Source organism: Botryllus schlosseri, chromosome 6 (genome assembly GCF_051294905.1).
Source record: "Botryllus schlosseri isolate E-star chromosome 6, Bs_hap1, whole genome shotgun sequence".
NCBI lineage: Eukaryota > Metazoa > Chordata > Ascidiacea > Stolidobranchia > Styelidae > Botryllus > Botryllus schlosseri.
The window spans coordinates 479,864-500,863 of NC_137241.1; the positions used below are offsets into that span (position 1 = coordinate 479,864).

Here is a 21,000-nt window from a genome sequence, read left to right on the forward strand (position 1 = left end):
AGAGATTCGAAAATTTTCTTTTACAACCAACGGTTCACTTGATTCAAGATAACTTAGTAACCATAAGTACATCAATAACTGATCTGAATAAAGTTTGTCGCCATTCGTCTCACGACATTTCAATCACACAGAAAATAATTAAATCCAATCCAAATCCTAATCCGTTCTGAAAAAATGTCTAATCTAAATCCAATCCAAATCCGACTAAATTTGACAAATCCTGTTTTTTCAAAACCTAATCCTAATCCATGCTCATCTCTGGTTACTAGCGATGATACGGATGAATACATAAACACAGTTCGAGAGTTTGCTCTCCATCCTACATCCTCTATAGTCGTACGATCATTGAGGGAGAGAGAGAGACCGAGAGAATCTTTATTCATCCACGTTACAAATCATCACACAACAAAACTGGTCAAAGGTCACTGACTCACTAGTAAATGGGAATTTATTACAAGATTTACAAGTGCTAATCAATGGCTGTTTTATAATGTTTCTTCTATAGAAATGTAATGTATATGGCATAATCATATCTGTGACGGTATCATCGAACTATCTGTAATGACCCTTACAAGTTGTATAATACCTTTGTAAATACCAGCCGAAATGTGATGCCATCACCACCGATCATCTTATATATTGTCATTGTGTCGCTTATTCAGCAATCCAGGTCGTAATCATCAGTAATCGCCATCATTCACAGTATACAAAGGGTTAAGTCCTGATACAACAACAATTCTATGTTTACGCTTCAGTACTCTCATGTACGCTCAGTTGTCATGACTACAAATCACGCTCCAACCAGCCCGCGCGCTATCTCTTCGTCGTGATTTGTGTTACTTGTTTCTTACGTTATGGATTAGTTAGAATTAGAGATAGATAGTATTTTATGCTATCATTCAGAGATCTTAGTGTGTAGCAATCAGATAATTTAGCACTGCAGCCCTGACCGGCCTTCGTTAGCTTGATAACTTTCAGTTACTGAGGCAAAGGGTCTGCAGTCATGAAATCGGTGTCCTGTGCTCACTATGTTTTATTTTTTAATTATTTTTTATTAAATTACTTTAAATTGGAAAATCATCGCTGCTCACCTGATATATCAGGCTAAAAGGCCAGCGATTCCAATCACGTCTGCAGACACCACGTCTCAGATGCATCAGACCAGTGGTTCTCAACCTTTTCAGCTTACATACGGTATCTTGCAAAATTTCAAAAAACATTATGCCAACTGTTGAACTCTCGTATTTCGAAATCAACCCAGATTGTAACAACGACAGATGCAACTCAAAACAAACAATTGAAACTTCATTTTGATGAGGAATTTGTCCATGTCTTCTTGATATTACACCTCTTATGGGTGGTTCTATTGAAGTATTTGCAAGGTAAAGACCCGGTAACTCCACGCACTTGGTTTTTGTTATTATTTATAAATGCCACTTGATAGTTCTCTTGACATCTAGACGTGCTTGGATAACTTATTTAACAGGTGTAATGTAGCATTGTAAATTAAATATTTTGTATGAATTCGTCTCTCTCAAAGTCTCGATTACAATCGTTAGTCGTATAGGCCAATGCTAACCTAATCTCCATTCTGTACCGATACATACGCAGGCTGAGGTGTACAGCAGGGTTGTAACCAAGTTACAAGGTTCCAAGTGGCAAGTCAATCTCACTTTTATAGTTTTGACTCGAGTCAAGTCGAGTCATTCTCAATTCACCACCAAGTCAAGTCCGAGTCGAAGTCGGCGAGCACAGGGTCAAGTCCGAGTCATAGTGTTGAGAATTGAGTCCGAGTCCAAGTCATTATGTTGAATTTTCAGTTTTGACTTGAAGTCTTGGTAAACCCACTTTGTACATATAATTCCTCACATTCATACTATAAGCCTACTAATCTCCTCACTTTTAACACTTTCTGGTCGGATTTTCAAGTACCAGTGTCAATAGACGAAATACCGAAGCGAGATAGTGTAATGGTTATGCGTCAGGCTTCTCGATCGGTAAGTCGTGCGTTCGATCCCCGGCCGGGTCATACCTAAGACTCGAAAATTGGTATCCGCAGCTATCCTGCTAGGCGCTCAGCAATCACGGATAGCATGGAGGAGAAAAAAAAACGAGGGCGCAGACTAGATGACCTCACGGCCATATCGCAACTCCGTCGTGAAAGCATCTCGATGGTGCAGGCGAAAAAGAATATCATATCTCTCTCTCTCAATAGTGTGGTGACTTTACTATTCTTCGAAATTACAATAAAATGCCTGTCTTGCCCGTCCCAGTCTCAAGTCGTCATGCTCAATGACTCGAGTACAAGACGGCTCAATACACAGATTGACTTCGTATTTTAAGAAAATGTGTCGAGTCAAGTCAAAACAGCAAAAATTCATGACTCAAGTTGAGTCATGACTCGAGTCATTACAACCCGTTACAGTGGTGTATAGCTTGAGTTTTTTTTCTAGCTCTTGTACTAATCTTATGTTTGACTTGCTTTTTCACCATAAAATGTGTAATCTGATATCCAGTCTATATGCAGCATTGGTTTATTGCATGGTGTTCAAATATGACTGAGCACAACGATTGACCCTATTTCTTTATCACAGGCAATATAGTTGTTATAAGAACAGCCGGTCTTACACTCGTTTTGGTTGTAAATGCACTGATTTAATAACCAAACGCCCTGCAAGGAGATCGTGTACAGACTGTTCAATGTAAAACTGATTCAATCATGGCCACCGCACAAGTGATAAAGCCGCCATCTGCTCCACACTCCAATCTGCGACCGTCATCTCGTGGAATCGTGTTCTCTCCGCGTCCCATTCTCAATACTGGACCACGGAACATTGTTTCGTTACGTAGACCGTCGTCAACAGCACGGCGGTCCTTGTCATCGAGTAGAGTGTCCAGGTCACATACTGCCACCGCGGATTTATCTGTGAATCCAAAGTTGACGTCCATCGAGATTGAGAACAATATTCGACAGGTGAGTTCACCAACTCTATAATGCGGAACCTTTGGTATTGCCTATAAGAATGTAGCCTATATTCCATGCATGTGACAACATTGATGATACGACTGTTGACATACAACGTTCTTTATCATTCTCAACTGGTTGCTGCCGATTACCCCTGACCAGTGTCAGCCGAAAATATTCAGGTTTATTTCATTATCAATATGTTATTCAATTGAGCTATACCTCCAAACGTATCTTAAAATGTATATTGATCATATTTTGCCTTGAAACCCTTGGTTGGAATCACGTTACAAGGCTCTGAGTCACAAGCCGACCTTGCTTTCATAGTCTTGACTCGAGTCAAGTCGAGTCATTTGCAATTTACCACCGAGTCAAGTTCGAGTCCCAGTCAGCAAGCAGAGGGTCAAGTCCGAGTCATAGTGTTGAGTATCGAGTCCGAGTCCAAGTCATTATGTTGAATAAACAGTTTTGTTATAAAATTATTTATAATTTTGGTGGCTATCCCATGAAATCAGGTTAGGCTGTCTGAAAAAAAACGATGCACAACAAATTTAGCTCAATTCCAACCAGTAGAATCGAAGTTATTGGAGTACAAAATTTTGGATTTGGACAAAAAAAGTATTTACAGTCGCAAATTCTTTAATTATTTACTGTAGATCTACCCACGTTAAATACTATGGTTTGAAATCTTAAATTTTGAACATCACTCACTCCGCTTCTACTGATCCTGCTGGTTTAATGACGAATTATGTTGAGTCATCGCAACTCTTAGTTAAGTTTAGTGTTACTGCCCCAATATTTTGATAAAATTATTATTAAACTGAACTGAGCTGATGTATTGTATCACAATATACATTTGGACATATTTCTGTGTTGGTTTTTCGAGTATTTCGCATTTCTACAGAATGTCTGTGCCAAGGCTGAAGAGATCAAACGAGCTTTCCAAACTTACGACACTGAAAAGAGTCTCACTGTGACGCCGGGAGAGTTTCGCAGAGTGTTGGAGCATCACTGCCTCCCTCTTACCTCCGAGCAGCTGAAAGCATTGCTGATTAAGGTGATATTAAAATCAGACTTGTACAAACTACCATTCTAGTTGGTTGATGGTCAAATCACGAATGGCTTTTTGAGTAGCTCCAGTTCTAGTTTTAGTTGCTGAATTTGAGAAGTGAATAGTCCTGTTCTATTTCCAGTTGTACATTTAAGAGGACTAGCAAGTCAAAAACCTAACTTTCAGATGGCTACCCCTATCGCCATGAAATTTTCACAGTCGCTAGACGTCGCTATGCTATATACCCAGCACCGTAACTGCCGCACCCCAAACCCCCCAATTGGGGGGGGGGCCGAGCTCGAAGGGGGCCCAAAATTATTTCGTGAATTAGCATAAATCATGGAGTATTTTTTGAAAATTTACGCCAATTTTTCAAAATTTTTTCGCGCTGCGCGCGAATTCAATTAGCCATTTATCTTTATTATTGGGTATTGGGCCATTACCGCGCCAAGACCAAGACATACGATCAAGTTTTAGGCCATATAACATGCGACTCCAAGAAGTGTGCCAGAACGATCGGCAGCGAGAAAACCTTGGCCGAAAAGGTCTATGCCCTTATGCTGACCGAAGACTGCGTTCTATATATAAAATACAAATAGGTTTAATTGTCCATAGGCGCCTAAATGACTGACGCCGAATGTTCCTGTCTTTGCAATCTGAACCTCACAAAACAGATACCATCCCGCTGGGAAAAAATTTATGCCAGTGAAGAAATACCAATTTGAAATCGTGTGCGTCTCTTAGTTTAGAAGCCTATGTTTGGGCGATTCTATATGTTTTGATATAGCAGACTGGAAGTCACGAAATAACATCATGTAGCGAAGTCATATCAACGGGTCCGCCCGCCAGAAGATGTTTAATTATTATTCACGGGCCTTCCCGTTTTCAAGACACTTCACTCAGCTCTACCGGTAAATCTAATTACGTGAGTAGAGAGGAAAATTAATTGGTAGTATAATATATATGCAATCGCCGATCTGATTGACCGATTTTATCATAAATTATTGAAAATTTTCGCGCCTCGTGCTGGCTCATAATACAGTACAGATGATTTCGTGACAAACGCGAACAACGTGATGGGGGGTCGTTTTATCACTCTATGGGAGCCCAAGACCCATGCTTTTGGGGGCCTGACGAGGTGCTGTTTCGTTGCTGCCAACGGGTATACACCCGAAGATGTTTAGTTATTATTGAGTGGTCCTACCTTTTCAAACACACCTCACTCAGCTCTACCGGCAAATCTGATTACGTGAGCAGAGAAAGATAAAAATTGATAACAATATAGGCATTTCCCGATCATACTGCCAGATTCAATCTTGAATTCTAGAAATTTTTGCGCGCTTGGCGCGCTTAGGCGACAAAAGCTGATCCACTAAACAAAGTCCCAACGAATAAGATAAGTCATGGTCAAGAGTGTATGGCCGGAGGGGGGTCTGGGGGGCAAAGCAAAGCCCCCCAGAAGTTAGTTCTACAACCCTATGGGGGGCCCAAAACCAAAGTTTTTGGGGGGGCCTGACGAAGTGCTGTTACGGCCCTGTATATACCAGTGGTCGGGAACCTATGGCCCGCGAGCCATATATGGCTCTTTTGGGCTCTTTGAGAAATTTTGAATTTATAACTAATTTATCAATATTGCAGCAACTTGTTAGTAAATTTTCATGGCGGCAAGAATAATTATTCTCGTGGCAGCATGAACATGTCTTTGAGAGGTCAAGACATTGGAGTATCTAGGTTTAGGGGCTCGTACCGTTCTCTTTTAAAAATCCCGAAATTTAATTTGCTGTCGCACTGGCGGCTAACACCGCTCGTGAAGTCGATCTGCTAGTGCGGAGCATGGACTGGAGCCGGATTGGATATCCAGCCGGATTTTTTCAATTTTGGCCGGACCGGATCGGAGCCGGATCAGTACTTTTTTGATAAGGCCAGAATCTTTAGGGATAAGCATGACATTTGTAACTAAATAAATACCTAACTACCTACCTACCAACCAACAACACGCAAGTCACCGCCAAGCCAGTGCGAAATGAAACGAACCATTTTTTAAATTCACGGTACCACCTTACCATGTTGGGCCGGATTTCCGTCATGATTTTTTCATTTTTGGCCGGAGCCGGATCAGTACTTTTTCCGATACGGCCGGAGCCCGATCGGAGTCGGTCCATAGAATTAGCCGATCCGCTCCGCACTACGATCTACCCACCACCGCGTGCCTAGAAATCGTGGATTGCACGATACCTTGATTGACAAAAGAGAGTAGCAGACGTGGCGACACTTAGGGGCAATGCAGTTTTGAAATACACATTGTCTTTCTGATCTACGCTGAGATATACAATTACAAATTCAAATTAAAAACAACGCCACAGCTATTATCCATTTTCTTGATGGGCTAGTACCTTTCTAGCAGCAACGTAAAATTGAAGCTGTGTAACGCTACGTTACGTTATATTTTAGAAGTCGATCAATACTTAGATTTTCAGAATCAGAGCGACCATTACGTATCCTTAATATCAGTAATTATAAATTCTAAGCTATTTACGATGCGGTGTGCTGTCACAGGTGAGGCTTGGCTCTCCTTTCGCCCTTTATTTCGAACAATAAATATGAAAATTCCATTTGAATAAAAATGTTTTATATCTAGTCATTCATAAACATTGATAGAAGATAACAATAACCATTGAAGGCTTCACAATTTTCCTTCACTCATACCTGACTACATCCGAGGCACTGCCTCACTTGCCTCCCCTAATCCCACGTCCCTGCCGTATCACACGGTGGGTATGTAGGCCTACTGCTGTAGGAACCACGTTTGGCTCTATACCTTCATATTTGGGCATAAAACTATGGCGCACACGACGAATTCCACATATTAGTGCCCTAGCAATACGCCACGGATGTTCAATTGTGACGTAACAGTTGATCGATATGTATGGCTCTATGGGAGTTACAATTGAAAATATTGGGCCAATCTGGCTCTTATACAAAAAAAATTGTTCCACCATGCACATTCTGGATTTGAAGGAGAAAAAATGCACCGACACGGGGAATGCAAAATCTCAAAATTGTGAAGCCCTTTTTTCAATCTGACGCCATCCTTAGGAAGTACTAGGACAGTGCTGTGTTATGCTAAAATTTGAAGGAATATGTGCAACCCCTCTTGGAGAAATTTCATTTTGAAATTCAAAATTTTTGAATTTCAGGTCATTTTTTCAAAAATTTTGTTGTGAAGCTCTGTAATTCAGAGCAAGGTAGACCTAGGCCAAACGACTCTTAGCATGACATAGGTCTCGATGTTAGCTTTTCAAAAAACCCTCAGTGAATACTATATGACATATAATTGAATAGTATATTCATATTGAAATGAACCCGAATATTTTCGGCTGGCACTCGTCAGGGGTAATCGTCAGCAAATAGTAGAGAATTGGAAAGAACATTGTATATCAACAATCGTATCACAAAATATGACGTCACAAGCATGAAATTTTGTGAAGGAGAGAGAGCGTTCAATGTACTATTTTTAGGTGGTACACGAACTCTTTTTGTTGACAGCTAGTTGATATACAATGTTCTTTCCAATTCTTTACTAGTTGCTGACGATTACCCCTGACGAGTGTCAGCCAAAAATATTCGGTTTATTTCAATATGAATATACTATTCAATTGTATATTGAAGTTCTGTACCTCCAAGAAGCTCTTCATATACGACATATATGTCATACAAATTTTGGATTTACCATGAAGCTGTTCAACAAAATTTTACAATGAAGAAAAACAGTAATAAACATTTTACCAGTAATAAAAGATACTAAACCGGTGCCGATGAAAATGGAAATTATGAAGTTTTTAGTTGTGTTTTTGGTAAGATAAGGCCATGAGGTAAGAGTATAGGTAGCCTACTATGTTGATATCTCAAGCCAAGAAAAAAAAACTGAAAATTTTGATATTTTCTCTAAATTTCAACTTGCTAGTGCCCTTAAAACTGATATAGTTGCTGAATAACTCAAAAAGATGTGTCATCATTTCACGTGAATCTTGATCTTGTGTGATGATCTTGCAGCCATTGCTAGCTCAAAGTCATCAGGAACAGTAGTGGCAGAGCCGGGGGTGGGTTTTGGGCTTTATAACCCCTCCTACCCCAAACTTGTACTGATGTTCATGTGAAAAACCAATACAATTCCGATAAAATAAAAATGAATATGATGTTTCGGAATTGAATCTTGTTGGTTGTGCTCTAGTTGGTTAGTTACGGATTTTTAGAGGACACTAGTTCTAGTTGCGCATTTTCAAAATCCAGTGGTTTGTAAAAGTCTGATTCAAATGTACTGGTACCGGTAACTCAAAAGTGTGCGTTCTGCATACCGGTGCTGTATTATCCAACCGATTTTAGATACGTAGGATATGCATCGGCTCAACGTGATAATTTCTGAAAGTGCAAGTCATGTCATTTTCACAATATCATTTTTAATTTGTCGTATCCTATCCTATTTCCCTATCTTTATGGACCTAGTCAGCATGATTGGCCTCAGCAAATTTCACAGTATTTATTCACGACCATTCTCCGGCCGCTATCACATTTACTCTGTAATATTGATACACTCTGTGCCTATTGTCCAGTTATATGATTTGGGACTTTTATCCCCATTGTCATTTGTCATATCCTGCTCTATAATCATGGAATCAAATTCAACATGTTATGTTGGAATTGGCAAAATCTAGTTCCTGGGTGATTCGATTCAGAAGCAAGTATTAAGCTTTGAGTCGAGTATTCGAATATCACTCATTATGACGTCTTACCAGTATAGATGGTTTGGCAAGTTCAAAAATGATCTCTAATGCTACCACAAAAACTGATGGCCAGTTTTACACCACATAGCAGATCATTTGCTGTAAGCGGTTTGAGACAATGCTATTGCAGTGGGAAACAAGTATTGAAACAATAGTTCCAGTTATCAAATCATTTCAATTAATACTCAATTCAGATCGAGTTTGGTATTCATCATTGTGCCTAGATGTACTCATAGGCTATATGCTATATAAGAGAACAAATGGAATACACCTTCAAATACCGGTAGCCTATACCCGAACAGTCGAAGACCTATATCAATATTGTTTCAAAGCGTGAATAGGCAATCATGTGCCAATGTCTTAATAGGTCTTTGTGTTTTTGGCTGTACGCACTACAATTTAAAACCCACTGGGTCCTCTTGACTTGCCTCTTGAACACTTACTTTGATTAGCGAAGCGCTTGTTGACTTACTACAAGTAGGCCATCTACATTGGAATTAATTGTAAATACTTAAAGTGTGGCAATGGAAATTTTAATACCTTAGAAAGGCACCCATCAAAGATAACTGAGTAATAGTCAGTGGTGTGCGATGGACGATGCTTCAAATGGTATAAAGCATTTTAACCAACATTAGAGAACATTTTAGACAATCTTTTGTTACAATGTAAGCCTACTAAACATGACATAGACGCCATAGTTCAATATAATACCTCACTGAAAAAGTGTTACTACATCAAACATAGTTGGCCAATAGTAATTAAATGCTAGTAGCTGCTAGTTTGTAGTATCCAAAATTTATCGGAGCTTAAAACATTTTTTTCATACAGAAATACTGTTGTGTATGATTTTTATCGGGCATTAATATTAGTAATACTAACCGTACTTGGTACTTTTATTTTTTTCAATGTACTCACGTATGTTTAGACTACTTCCACTTCGACTTAATAGGTTTTTAGGTTAAAATACTTACTTGCCACACTGTGGATTATGAAAAGTAGAAAGTAATTTCAAGTTGGTTGTGTTTACGCCACTTTTGCAGAACAGTCTGCAATGTAGCCTACAACACAGTAACTGCCGAATGTATGTTGGAAGATTGCTCCTATTTGCGGAATCTTTAGTCATTTTGCATTAGTCGCGAGAAAACAATTTCGAATGACTGAATTACTCATTAGCATGAGCCTAGCAAATGTCTGCACGTGAAACTTGGCCCGTTCCGCACGATTCGGTTCTCCTGTAGCATTTTTAGGAGATTCACATATTTCACAAATTGGATTAGATTACCAGCATTTCACTCGAATTAGACAACTAGAACTATCTTATTGTCCAAGTCTGCTTAGAAATAGCTACCAGTATTTCTATTTGTAATTGAGTAGAAATTTAGGCGTTACTTCTACTTTTGGCTGAGAAGCAAAACTGACTCTGAAAATTCTATTTCATTATCCCTTTGTCGCCTGAAGCTATTCCGTGTTTTTTAGATTGGTACAAATCCGAACGGCACTGTGAATTACACAAAATTCCTCGAGCAATTTCTGGTCCTTTCCAACCATCTTCCACATGCTCGTTTGCCGGAATCCATTCAACGGGCCGAAACCGCGGGAGCCGTTCTGGGAGTGAGACCGAGTGCTGCAAACGATGATGTTCAATTCTACAACGACGAACCCAACAAGAAACTGCATCAGTTTTTATTTACGAAACCTCCGCAAGATGTCGGTGAGCATGCGTGTGTTTTGACTTGAAGATAATGGCAGAGTGGGGACTATCAATTAGGGCTGGGTTGAGTAGAGTCGAATATTTTAGTATCGCTCATGATCAATGTTCCCTCTAAGCTGCGCACGTGCGCAAATGCGCAGTGCTGAAACGGTCTCTGCGCACAGAAAATCTAAGCTGCGCACAAAAAAATCCGAAGTGAAGTTTTTTTGTTAGTCGCTGCTCACTGTTTTCCAATGGACCACGCGCGCGCAGACGCACGCAACGCGATCTCCTGCTGAGATGATTGCAAAATTGTCATTGATTGCCAAGCGTTCGGCAATCGTCGCTGGCCTGATTAATCGCGTCTCCAACAAGGCTAGTTCCTCTGACTTGAAGAATTGCATCTGCAATAGACCCTGTGCGCACTATACCACCGCTGGCCTGTACCATTGGGTCTGCAATAGGCCTGGTACGAAATATAACATCGCTGGCCTAACTATTCCGTCTCGGGCCTATTATGCTTAGGCTCCAATATCTCGATTGCGATTAAAGATTGACATCGCGAAACTGAATGACATCGACTGTCCGCAAGCATGCACGTGCGCGTGCGTGATTTCCGCTAATACTTGAACAGAACAGAACCATCAGAAGATGTGTGTCAAGGCTTGGGTTATAAAAGACGCCACGTAATACGCACTGATAAGCGCGTTAATCGTTCACCAGAGATCGGGGACTCCCTAATTGACAGCACTTCCGGACTCGTTGACAAGCTTTTCATACGCGTATAAGTTCATGTGTAATCGTCATTTACGCATTGATGCTATATATATTAGTAAATTCGAAAAAATACATTGATCTAACGCGAGTAACTAGAAAACGCAACGCGAGGCAACTAGACGGAGACGATGATACTTATGTGAATCTCTATAGGCGCGAAATATGGTGGCGAAGCCCCCCAGAAGTTCGTTTTATCACCCTATGGGGGGGGGGGGCTGGTTGCGCACTGTTCTCCAAGGACCTGCGCAGTGAGTTGGCGTGTTTGCGCAGACTCGTGAAAAATTAGAGAGAACATTGCTCACGATGACATCACAGCATTATGATTGATGAGAAAATTTCAGACATGCACAGATCTTTTATGTGACCGCAAAGAAGATAATATAATGCCAGTTTTACATCACATCAAAGATTATTTGGTAATTGTTCAAACATACCAAGATTTCATTGTACTTTATGACAATGTTGTCCGTTGATCACGACTGCACCGATATGTCATTGTATGCTATCAAGTTTCTAAGCTTCCACAGTGGAAAATACTAACGAGACTATAATTCTCGAAAATATCATCTCTCACTAATCGACACGCATCATTGGAATTTCTATCTTTCGTATCTGTTCCCGAGTAGGTAAAGAAGTAAGTATTCTAGGCCTAGTTTTGCCTGAGAAACTGAAAGCTATTTACAAAATAACTACTTGATCAAGTAGTTAAAGTAGGTGAGAGCTACTTGAGTACTCTTGGTTGCAGTAATTTTATAGTAAGTAAGGCTCGGGTTGAGAGTCATTTATATAATTCAGATTTTGATCATTTAGGCTACAAATTGCTGTGGGAGAATGACAAATTACCCTATAAAAATATATTAGAAGACCTCGATTGTTCGAAATTTCATTCTGGTGACGTCATATTTTGTGATACGATTGTGATACAATGTCCGTTCCAATTCTCTGCTAGTTGCTGATGACCATCCCTGACGAGTGTCAGCTGAAAATATTCGGGTTTAATTCGATATCACTATACTATTCAATTGTAAATAGTAGTTTTTTTTAATTATTTCAGCTCCAAAGACAGAACTTTCATGCAAATGTCACTACGTAAAAATTGCATTTGAATTGCTGCTGGTCCTCTTTGTTGTCAGACTGATCCAGATTGAATCAGCTTCTCGTTCTTTCCATTCAAAGGTATTGACACTCTGGAGAAAAATTTGCAGAGGAAAATCGCGAGTAACCTCAAAAATATCGTGAAGGGATTTCAGCTTTTCGACTACAATCGGGACGGACTCATCCAAAGACACGAGCTTCGTAGAGTTTTAGAGAACTACTGTCTACGATTCACAGATGCTCAGTTTGATAAGTAAGCTATTCTCTGTGAAATACATAATAAATAATAGTGTGAATTTGAAATCTTTGCTTCATACACGCATATAGGCTTTTCGAAGTACAGAACTTCGATATAGCAGCAAACAACACGTTCATGTTGCCAAATTTATTCCACTCGAAGCTTTTCGACTGACTCTCTTCAGGAGCAAACGTCAGTAAATGAGATTAACCAGTTCGAAATATGGAAACAATTTTTTTCACATAGTCGCGAACGGCAGTAAATACCACACGGTTACGGTACAACGCACACAAAATCATCTGTAAAACAGCCGAATGACAAAACATCACTAATGGAAGATTCCCAGCGTTTAGAGATGTTCCTTCTGGCGACTGAGGATCGGCTTTTGCTGCATTATAATGGTTGACCTCATTTACTGGCGTTCGCTCCTGAAGAGAGCCAGTCGGAAAGCTTCGAGTGGAATAAATTTGGCAACATGAACGTATTGTTTGCATCAATACACGCATATGCTTGGGATGCAGATTTAAAGTAAACATTTGAATTTTTCTGACGTCACATGCGTAATTATGAAATCCAAAATGATGCATACTATCACAAATCATTTATTTTGTCTTCTGATTGCCACCTATGTTTACGGGTGTGGGCTTGAGATCAAATAAGCGTTTCGTTTTACAAACACATATGTTGCTTAGCCTGAACTTTGAACATTTGACAGTGAAACAATTTAGTTGATTTTGTTGTTTGTAGAACGACTTTTCTCGTTCTGATATATGATTCAATCTATTTGGCCAACATGCTATCAAGCTGACATGCTTCTGTGCTAGAAATATGTAGTTTTTGTTTGAAAGGCGAATGTTTTAAATTGCAGAAAATGCCGATGCAAAAGGTTTCAGGGAATAGCGGGGACAAGTGTCGTTATGTCATAATGGTAACAGACAATTGAAAAAATAGCCAATCAACACTATGCACACTGCACAGCTGCACCCTCAATTATATTATAATAAACCCACCTTGGTTTTGATCATTTAATTTTCATCACTAGTTTTTGATGTTTTCCTCTCCCAGTTTGCATGCCTCTTATTTACATCGCCTAGGCCCAGATGGATGACTGATTTCAAAGACTACTCCAAGTCGTTTCGACACCTTGCTATCTTTTGATTGTATCGCTGTCTTGTGGTGTTTTGAAATGATGAAAATATTAATAATAAACTGATACTGATAGTGCACTTCTGATTTTAAAATTTTAATTTTTATTGTTTACCAACCCCCAGCAAAGGCGTTGCTTGGTCATCATGAAAGATTTATTGAAATGAAATCGGTAATTGTGCGTATTTACCGAGTGAACATTTGCACTAACACAAATTTCCAAACTGGGCAAATACAGTCTCGTGATATTTTGCTGGTTTAATTCTTCAGTCTATGCTGCTTTCTTATGGTCCTAGCAAGCTTGAGTTCGTGAACCTAGGGCTGGGCTCTGGGCACAATGATTCGAGTGATAGAATCTCAAAAGAGTTTTAATTCTAGTCGAGTAGGGAGAGATCGTTTTTACGAGTACTGAAAGGACATGCTCCTTGCCACCAAGATTTCATTTATCAACAAAAATGATAGCTTCGATACTATATTCCACTGCGGGAGCCTTGAAACCTCGATTAGTCGTATTGCAGCATACAAAACATGTTGCACATGTTACTGTAAATCACAAGCAACAATTTTTAATAAATTCTCTTTACTATGATTTAGAACTGACATTATATTATACCCTGTCGCATAACTGTTGCACATCTGAACCTTGCACAGCATCCATTCTATTAGGACATCACAAGAAGTGATACTCGAATACACGAATTGAATCCCAATACTTGACTCAGAATCAAATCTCTCCAGTACTTGATTTTGCCCAGCCCTGCCAGTAACCCTTGTTATTGCGCCAGTAGCCTTAACCAACTGCTTCAGCCCGTCACTCCATTCATGTAATACCAGATTTTGGGCGAGATACGACTATCATCATGTCGGGACAATCAATTATCGAGAATTTCTCCGTCGGCTCGGTGTGAATGCGGCTGCTGCTGAGAAGCATTTACAAGCGGTGGAATCGGGCGACGGTATTGGAATTGCCTTTTGTAGATTACAATTTATTCATTCATACTCATTCTATAAACACATTAGTTTTGTCTGTCCATCAGGGTTGTAATGATTCCACTCGAGTCACGATTTTCTGATGACTCGACTTGACTCGAGTCATTTTCTCAAAATACGGAAATGACTCGACTCGACTTGACTCAAATCATTGCGCATGACTGGAACCAAGTCATATGACCCGAGACTCAGATGGCCTAGACCGACATTTCATTGTAATTTCGAAGAATAGTAAAGTCACCACACTATTGGGATTGCGTCCATTGGCACTGGTAATGAATATAGGCTACTATTCACTTGTATATTGAAGTTCTGTACCTCCAAGAAGCTGTACTGGTAATTGAAAATGAGACCAGAAATTGCTAAAATTGAGCAAAACGAGTATATTTTAAATGCGAAACATTCAATATCACCAAACGGAGTTATAAAAAGTGGGTTTACAAGACTTTAATTGGAAACTGAGCAGTCAACACAATGACATTGACTCGGACTCGACCCTCTGATCGCTGACTTGGACTCGGACTTGACTCGTTGGTGAATTTAAAATGACTCGAATTGACTCGAGTCAAAACTCGGAAAGTGAGATTGACTTGAGACTTGCAGCCTAGCGACTTGGTTACAACCCTGCTGTCTATATTTTCAATAATGAGTATTTTCAAATTATATTCGAATTCCGATTACAATTTTTTTCCAAAATACTGAAGATGTAGTATTACGGTAGTGAATTCGCAAAAACTTGGATGTTGAAGGAAAACTCAAGTTCCAAAGAAATCAAGAAACAAGTTGAGTGACATGTCATATCAGAGTTGATTCTCGTAAGCATGAAAATGGCAAATGTCTGTACACAAAGCTTGACTCGTTTCATGCGATAGGCCTACAGTTCTCCTGTAGCATTTACAGGAAAACCAAAAATTTGATTAGAATTGAAATGAGCATAGAAACATTTCACATATCAAATTAGAATTAGATTCCTGTCATTTCGCTATAATTAATACAATTAAGCAACTGTAATTATCCAGTTGTTCAAGTCTGATTACAACTGTAGTGACGTTATACTGGCCGGCTGCTAACTTGACTCGAAAACTGTTACTAGACTCGGAACCAAATCAGATAAGTACTCGATTTTTCGCAGTCCTATTCGTATGCATACTTTTCAGCGCCGTGGGACGCGAAGAAAAAGAGATTAGAGAGAGAAAAGGCCGTTACCGATCTTGTTCTGCAAAGTAACGATTCAAAAAGCAAAGAGAAAGGGAGACGGTTGCGTGAAATGACATTTTCTCAAGTGGAAAAAGAATTCAGACATAAGGTTTGCGGATTAGGGCTGTGAATAACTTTTTTTTTTTAAATTCCACTGGTAACTTGAGAAAATTGTTAGGTTGGCCAAATAAACGCTGTAGGCCTACATCAAATTTAGCTCAATCCCAACCCGTAGAAGCATAGCTATAAAAGTGGAAACTTTATTGATTTATTACATGAAAATTAAAAAAAAATTAATTTTTTAAAGCAGTGGTTCCCAACCTGGGGGGCGTGGATGTATCTGAAAGGGGGTGCGAAGAAGCGGTCAACTGAAAAAAAAATTCGCGCTGTGCGCGATTTACTTCCAATTCACGCGTGTTTCTCTATATATAGACCGATTTTCATATTTTTGAATTCTCTTATCAACAGTCATAACCTTCCATGCCATCAAACAATATGTTGGGGTTGCTAGCATCCCCGTTGGATTTTGTTAAATGATGATAAGGGGGGCGCGAAATTTTTCACTATCATAAAGGGGGGCGTGCCTAAAAAAAGGTTGAGAACCAATGCTTTAAAGTTTACTGGCTACTTACCGGCTACCCCATGAAATTGTTGAATTGTATAGAAAAATGATGCATGTCAAATTTGACTCAATTCCAGCATGTAGTCGTGTATTTTTTCGTAGTGGAAAATTTTGGATTTGAAAAAAACATACGGTGTTAAATTTTTTATTGATAATTATGTAATTTCCTGCTGTAAATACTATTTTTTCAAATCCACAATTTTCCACTCCAATGACTTGCCTCCTTTGGGTTTCAATTGAGCCAAATTAGCTACGGCTACTTTGGGGCTATGGCTACTACCAGGTTTCATCAATCAAGTGCTCATTCAATTCTGTTGACACAGGAAATAAGTGTGAATTGTATTCATCAGCCAGATAATGTGCATAAGACGATCAGTCATATTGCGCATTGCAGTAGAGATTCACTTCCAGATGTCATCTGGCATTGTCCCGTTATTATGATGGTTTAAATGTAATATAGATATTCCTATGTGAATATCTTGCTGTGCTAGTGCTAAACAGCTGCATTGATGAAAAAGATCGTAATTTTTTACAGATTCGTCAAAATTGTGACGATATCAGGCGTGTGATGATGGCGTTTGACTCGGCAAGAGACGGCTTCATATCAATCGCTGATCTGAAATCTGTGATTGATAACTTCGTGCTGCCGTTATCGGAAGATCTTTTTCACCAACTCATGTACAGGTACTGTACATCGATAGCACCCTTTCAGTACATAAATTGGATTTGCACCTGATGTATTATCAATGACAGAATGACATAATGAAATACCCAGACCGTATGGTGCTTTTTCCAATTAAAAGCCAGCTGGGACTGTGATAGAAACTACTTCTACTTTAGACAGATGTCGAGTATTGAAGTATCTCTAATTATGACTTTATAACAGTATGAAAGATATGGAATGTTCAAATATGTAATAATGTAATAAATAATACTTGATTCAAAGTCGAGTCCTCGAATCATTGTGTCAAGCCTTAGTCGCAGCTGCAGAGCTCATTCCATTTAGAAGTTACCTCACTGCAGTGACATGAATTAAAAGTCGGTGCTTCTCAACTATTTTGCGTTATTGCTGTTCAATTATTCAGGTTTGAGGTTCGAGGCACCGGTAAGGTTTCGTGGGAGCAATTTCTTCAGAAGTTTCAAGATCCGCAAACGTTTGGCAACGGACAGACCCTTCCCATTGGTAGCAATCACAAGGTATGCTTGGATTTTGACTGCACCATACGTAGCAGATGGGCTCGGCACACAATCTGCTATCCAATTTGATTATGTATGTTGTAACTAGGGATGGTCAAAGTACTCATTGCTGGTACTCAATTAGGAGTAGAATTCAATGAGTATTGGTTTATTGTTTGTTTTTATCGTGCCTCTCTTGACGTTTGTTCGATCCTTTCAGGTCAATCCAGTACGGGAAGCGTTGGAAGTTTCAACAATGCCGGAAATTCTTGAAACTTTGAAAAAGCACGTTGTTCAAAATTTCAGCACTCTCAAGCAAGCCTTTCTCAAATTTGATGAGGTATTTTGATTTTGATTTTTTCGTTCACTGGCTTGCAATTTTGTGACTCTACCGCTATCCAAGCTAAAAAGTTTGAGGACTACTCAGGGTTGTAAACCAAGTCACAAGGCTCCGAGTCACAAGTCAATCTCTCTTTTATAGTTTTGACTCGAGTCAAGTCGAGTCATTTTCAATTCACCACCGAGTCAAGTCCAAGTCATTGTGTTCACCGTTTAGTTTTGCGTTCAATATGGTTCAACTAACCTTTTTCAACTATGATGTAGATGGCTCGCATTCATAATATAGTAATTTTCCTCAGTTCTAACAGTTTCTGCAGCCCTATTTTCCACGTTTCACGACTGATAGACAAAATACCAATCATGTGGTGACTTTACTATTCTTCGAAATTACAATAAAATATCTGTCTTGGCCGTCCTAGTCTCAAGTCATATGACTTGGTTCAAGTCATGCACAAGTCTAGTCATTTTATGCATTTGAAAAATTGACTTGAGTCAAGTCGAGTCACAAAAAATCGTGACTTAAGTCGGACTCGAGTCGAGTCATGACTCAAGTCAATACAACCCTGGGACTGCACTAGTGGTGTTTGTCTGTTTACTTGTCCTGGTTATGGTGTCAAATAAAATTCCTAATTAAGCCACTCTTGGAACTTCAGTATGCAATTGAATGATACATTCATATTGATATAAGCCCGAATATTTTCTGCTGACACTCGTCAGGGGTACATGTCAGCAACTAGTGCAGAATTGAAAAAAACATTGTATATCAACAACCGCATCAATATTATTTTCAATGCTCTACTAGTTGCTAACGATTACCCCTGTTGAGTGTCAGCCAAAAATATTTGTAGGCTATCGACATCCAGTTTAATCAATATCATGAGATTTTTATTGTGCTATCATTCCAATTACAGAGACGTAGAGGAATAATCACGAGACAGGATTTGCGTCGCATTATTGAATCGTTCACCATTAAGCTGACAGAAGAGCACGTCAAAGAATTGTTTACTGAACTTGATCCACAGCATACCGGATTCATCAATTACCACAAGTATGTTGGCAGTATTTTGTTGATTTTCATACGTGTTTTCAGTTTAATAAAGAAGCTACAGTATAATCAATATGTACCGTAATTTTCCATGTGTAATGCGCAAAATTTCCACGATTTTTTTTCCTAAAATAGGGGGTTGCGTATTATACATGGGTACAACAAGCCTTGAAAAAAATCTCCCCCGATAAAAAACTTGAAATCACACCTTTCTTCATGTTTGTTTCCAATCGCGCATCACTTTCAGCCATCGCGCCCAGTAATTCGTATTATCAGTTTAACGCGCTGCCAATTAGCGAGAATCGTGTTGCCAATTAACGAACAGCACGGCACACGGTCTCCTGCTGAGTTAGTTTGCCGTTTGTACGCGAGCGAAATTAGGTCATTGAGCACGAGCGAGCATTGCGGCACGCACGCGCGGCAATCCTCGCTAATTCATAGCGTCAATGACAGGCCTGAACAATCGCATACACAACAGGCCATACGCGCAACATAAAATCGCTTGCGTAATCAGTCACATCTCTAAAAGACCTGGTGCGCACGTCTAGTGCGGAGCGGATCGACAAATTCTCTGGTCCGGCTCCGATCCGGTTGTTCAATTCTCTGGTCCGGCTCCGATCCGGCTGTGGCCGTATCAGGAAAAAGTACTGATCCGGCTCCAATCCGGCTCAGGCCAAAAATGAAAAAATTCGGCCAGAAATCCGGCCCTACACGGTACGGGGGTTCCGTGAATTGATAAATATGCCTCGTTTATGTTCGCACTGGCTTGGCGGTTACTTGCGTGTGGTTGGTTGGTAGTTATTTAGTTATAAAAGTCATGTTTATCCATAAAGATTCTGGCCGTATCAAAAAAGTAGTGAACCGGCTCCGATCCGGCTCCGGCCGTAACAGAAAGAGTACTATGCCGGCTCTGATCCGGTCCGGCCAAAATTGTAAAAATCCGGCCGGATATCCAATCCGGCTCCGGTCCCTGCTCCGCACTACGCACGTCATAACCGTTGGCCTGGGCAATCGCATCGGTAATAGGCCTCGTGCGCAAGATGTCGTGTCGCTGGCCTAAACGATCGCGTTGCCGGCCTTGCAGGCTTAGCTGCTATCTACTTTCGTTTAGAGATAATGCTGTTAATTGTATAATGGTTAGCAATCGCATCTGTACTAGGCCTCGTGCTCAAGATGTCGTGTCGCTGGCCTGAACTATCGCGTCGCCAGCCTTGCAGGGTTTGGCTGCTATCCACCATCGTTTAGAGACAATGCCGTTGATGGCATAATGATTACCGATCGTTATGTGATGATTGTTGAACAGTGACATCGCAAAACAGAACGACATGTCGACATAGTATACTAAAACACAGCTATTCGTGTACTGCAAATGCAGGGTGCGTACTATACATTGGTACAGGCTTTTTCCCAGAATTTGCATGCGATTTTAAGGGTGCGTATCATACATGGGTGCGTACTATACTTGGAAAATTATGGTAAATATTTCATGACCGCGTTCAGGTTCTCGTTCTGGTTGTAGCTGTGGATTTTGAAAAGTGTTATGTTCTAGTTCTAAATGTACATTCAAAAAAATAGTTGCCGAACAACTGGAAAACGCATATAGTCGTTTGTCGTGAATCGTGATACCAGTGTTTTGTTGTGCGATGTTCTTGCAGCTTTTGCTAGCTCAGAGTCGTCACTACTAACAGTGGTGTAGCAGTAGCTACGTGTGGGTGTTGAAGGTCAAAACCTTTCCCATTTCAAACTTGTACTGATGTGGAATACTAATCAGTTGCTTCGGAATCGAACCAAGTTAGTTGTGTTTTAGTTAGTTGCGGACTTTTAAAGGTCAATAATTCTAGCTCTAGTTCTAGTTGCGCATTATAAAATCCAGTAGTTTGTACAAGCC

The 21,000-nt window shown here is 39.9% G+C and overlaps 2 protein-coding genes across 3 annotated transcripts in view; one reads left to right on the forward strand and one right to left on the reverse strand.

Moving 5' to 3' along the window:
• Window positions 1-21,000, forward strand: part of LOC145440577 (EF-hand calcium-binding domain-containing protein 6-like) — a 107,710-nt gene that overhangs the window by 63,893 nt on the left and 22,817 nt on the right. For both annotated transcript variants that reach the window (XM_080318221.1, XM_080318222.1), the window contains exons 2-11: window positions 2,595-2,974; window positions 3,870-4,022; window positions 10,274-10,508; window positions 12,441-12,612; window positions 14,578-14,699; window positions 15,891-16,039; window positions 17,088-17,236; window positions 17,638-17,749; window positions 17,949-18,068; window positions 18,979-19,115. In XM_080318221.1, the coding sequence (XP_080174347.1) occupies window positions 2,720-2,974; window positions 3,870-4,022; window positions 10,274-10,508; window positions 12,441-12,612; window positions 14,578-14,699; window positions 15,891-16,039; window positions 17,088-17,236; window positions 17,638-17,749; window positions 17,949-18,068; window positions 18,979-19,115 (1,604 nt within the window). In that variant the 5' untranslated portion in view covers window positions 2,595-2,719. The remainder of the gene's footprint in view (window positions 1-2,594; window positions 2,975-3,869; window positions 4,023-10,273; window positions 10,509-12,440; window positions 12,613-14,577; window positions 14,700-15,890; window positions 16,040-17,087; window positions 17,237-17,637; window positions 17,750-17,948; window positions 18,069-18,978; window positions 19,116-21,000) is intronic.
• LOC145440590 (uncharacterized) overlaps window positions 1-21,000 on the reverse strand; it is a 126,375-nt gene that overhangs the window by 45,255 nt on the left and 60,120 nt on the right. The gene's annotated exons all lie outside the window — the stretch shown is intronic.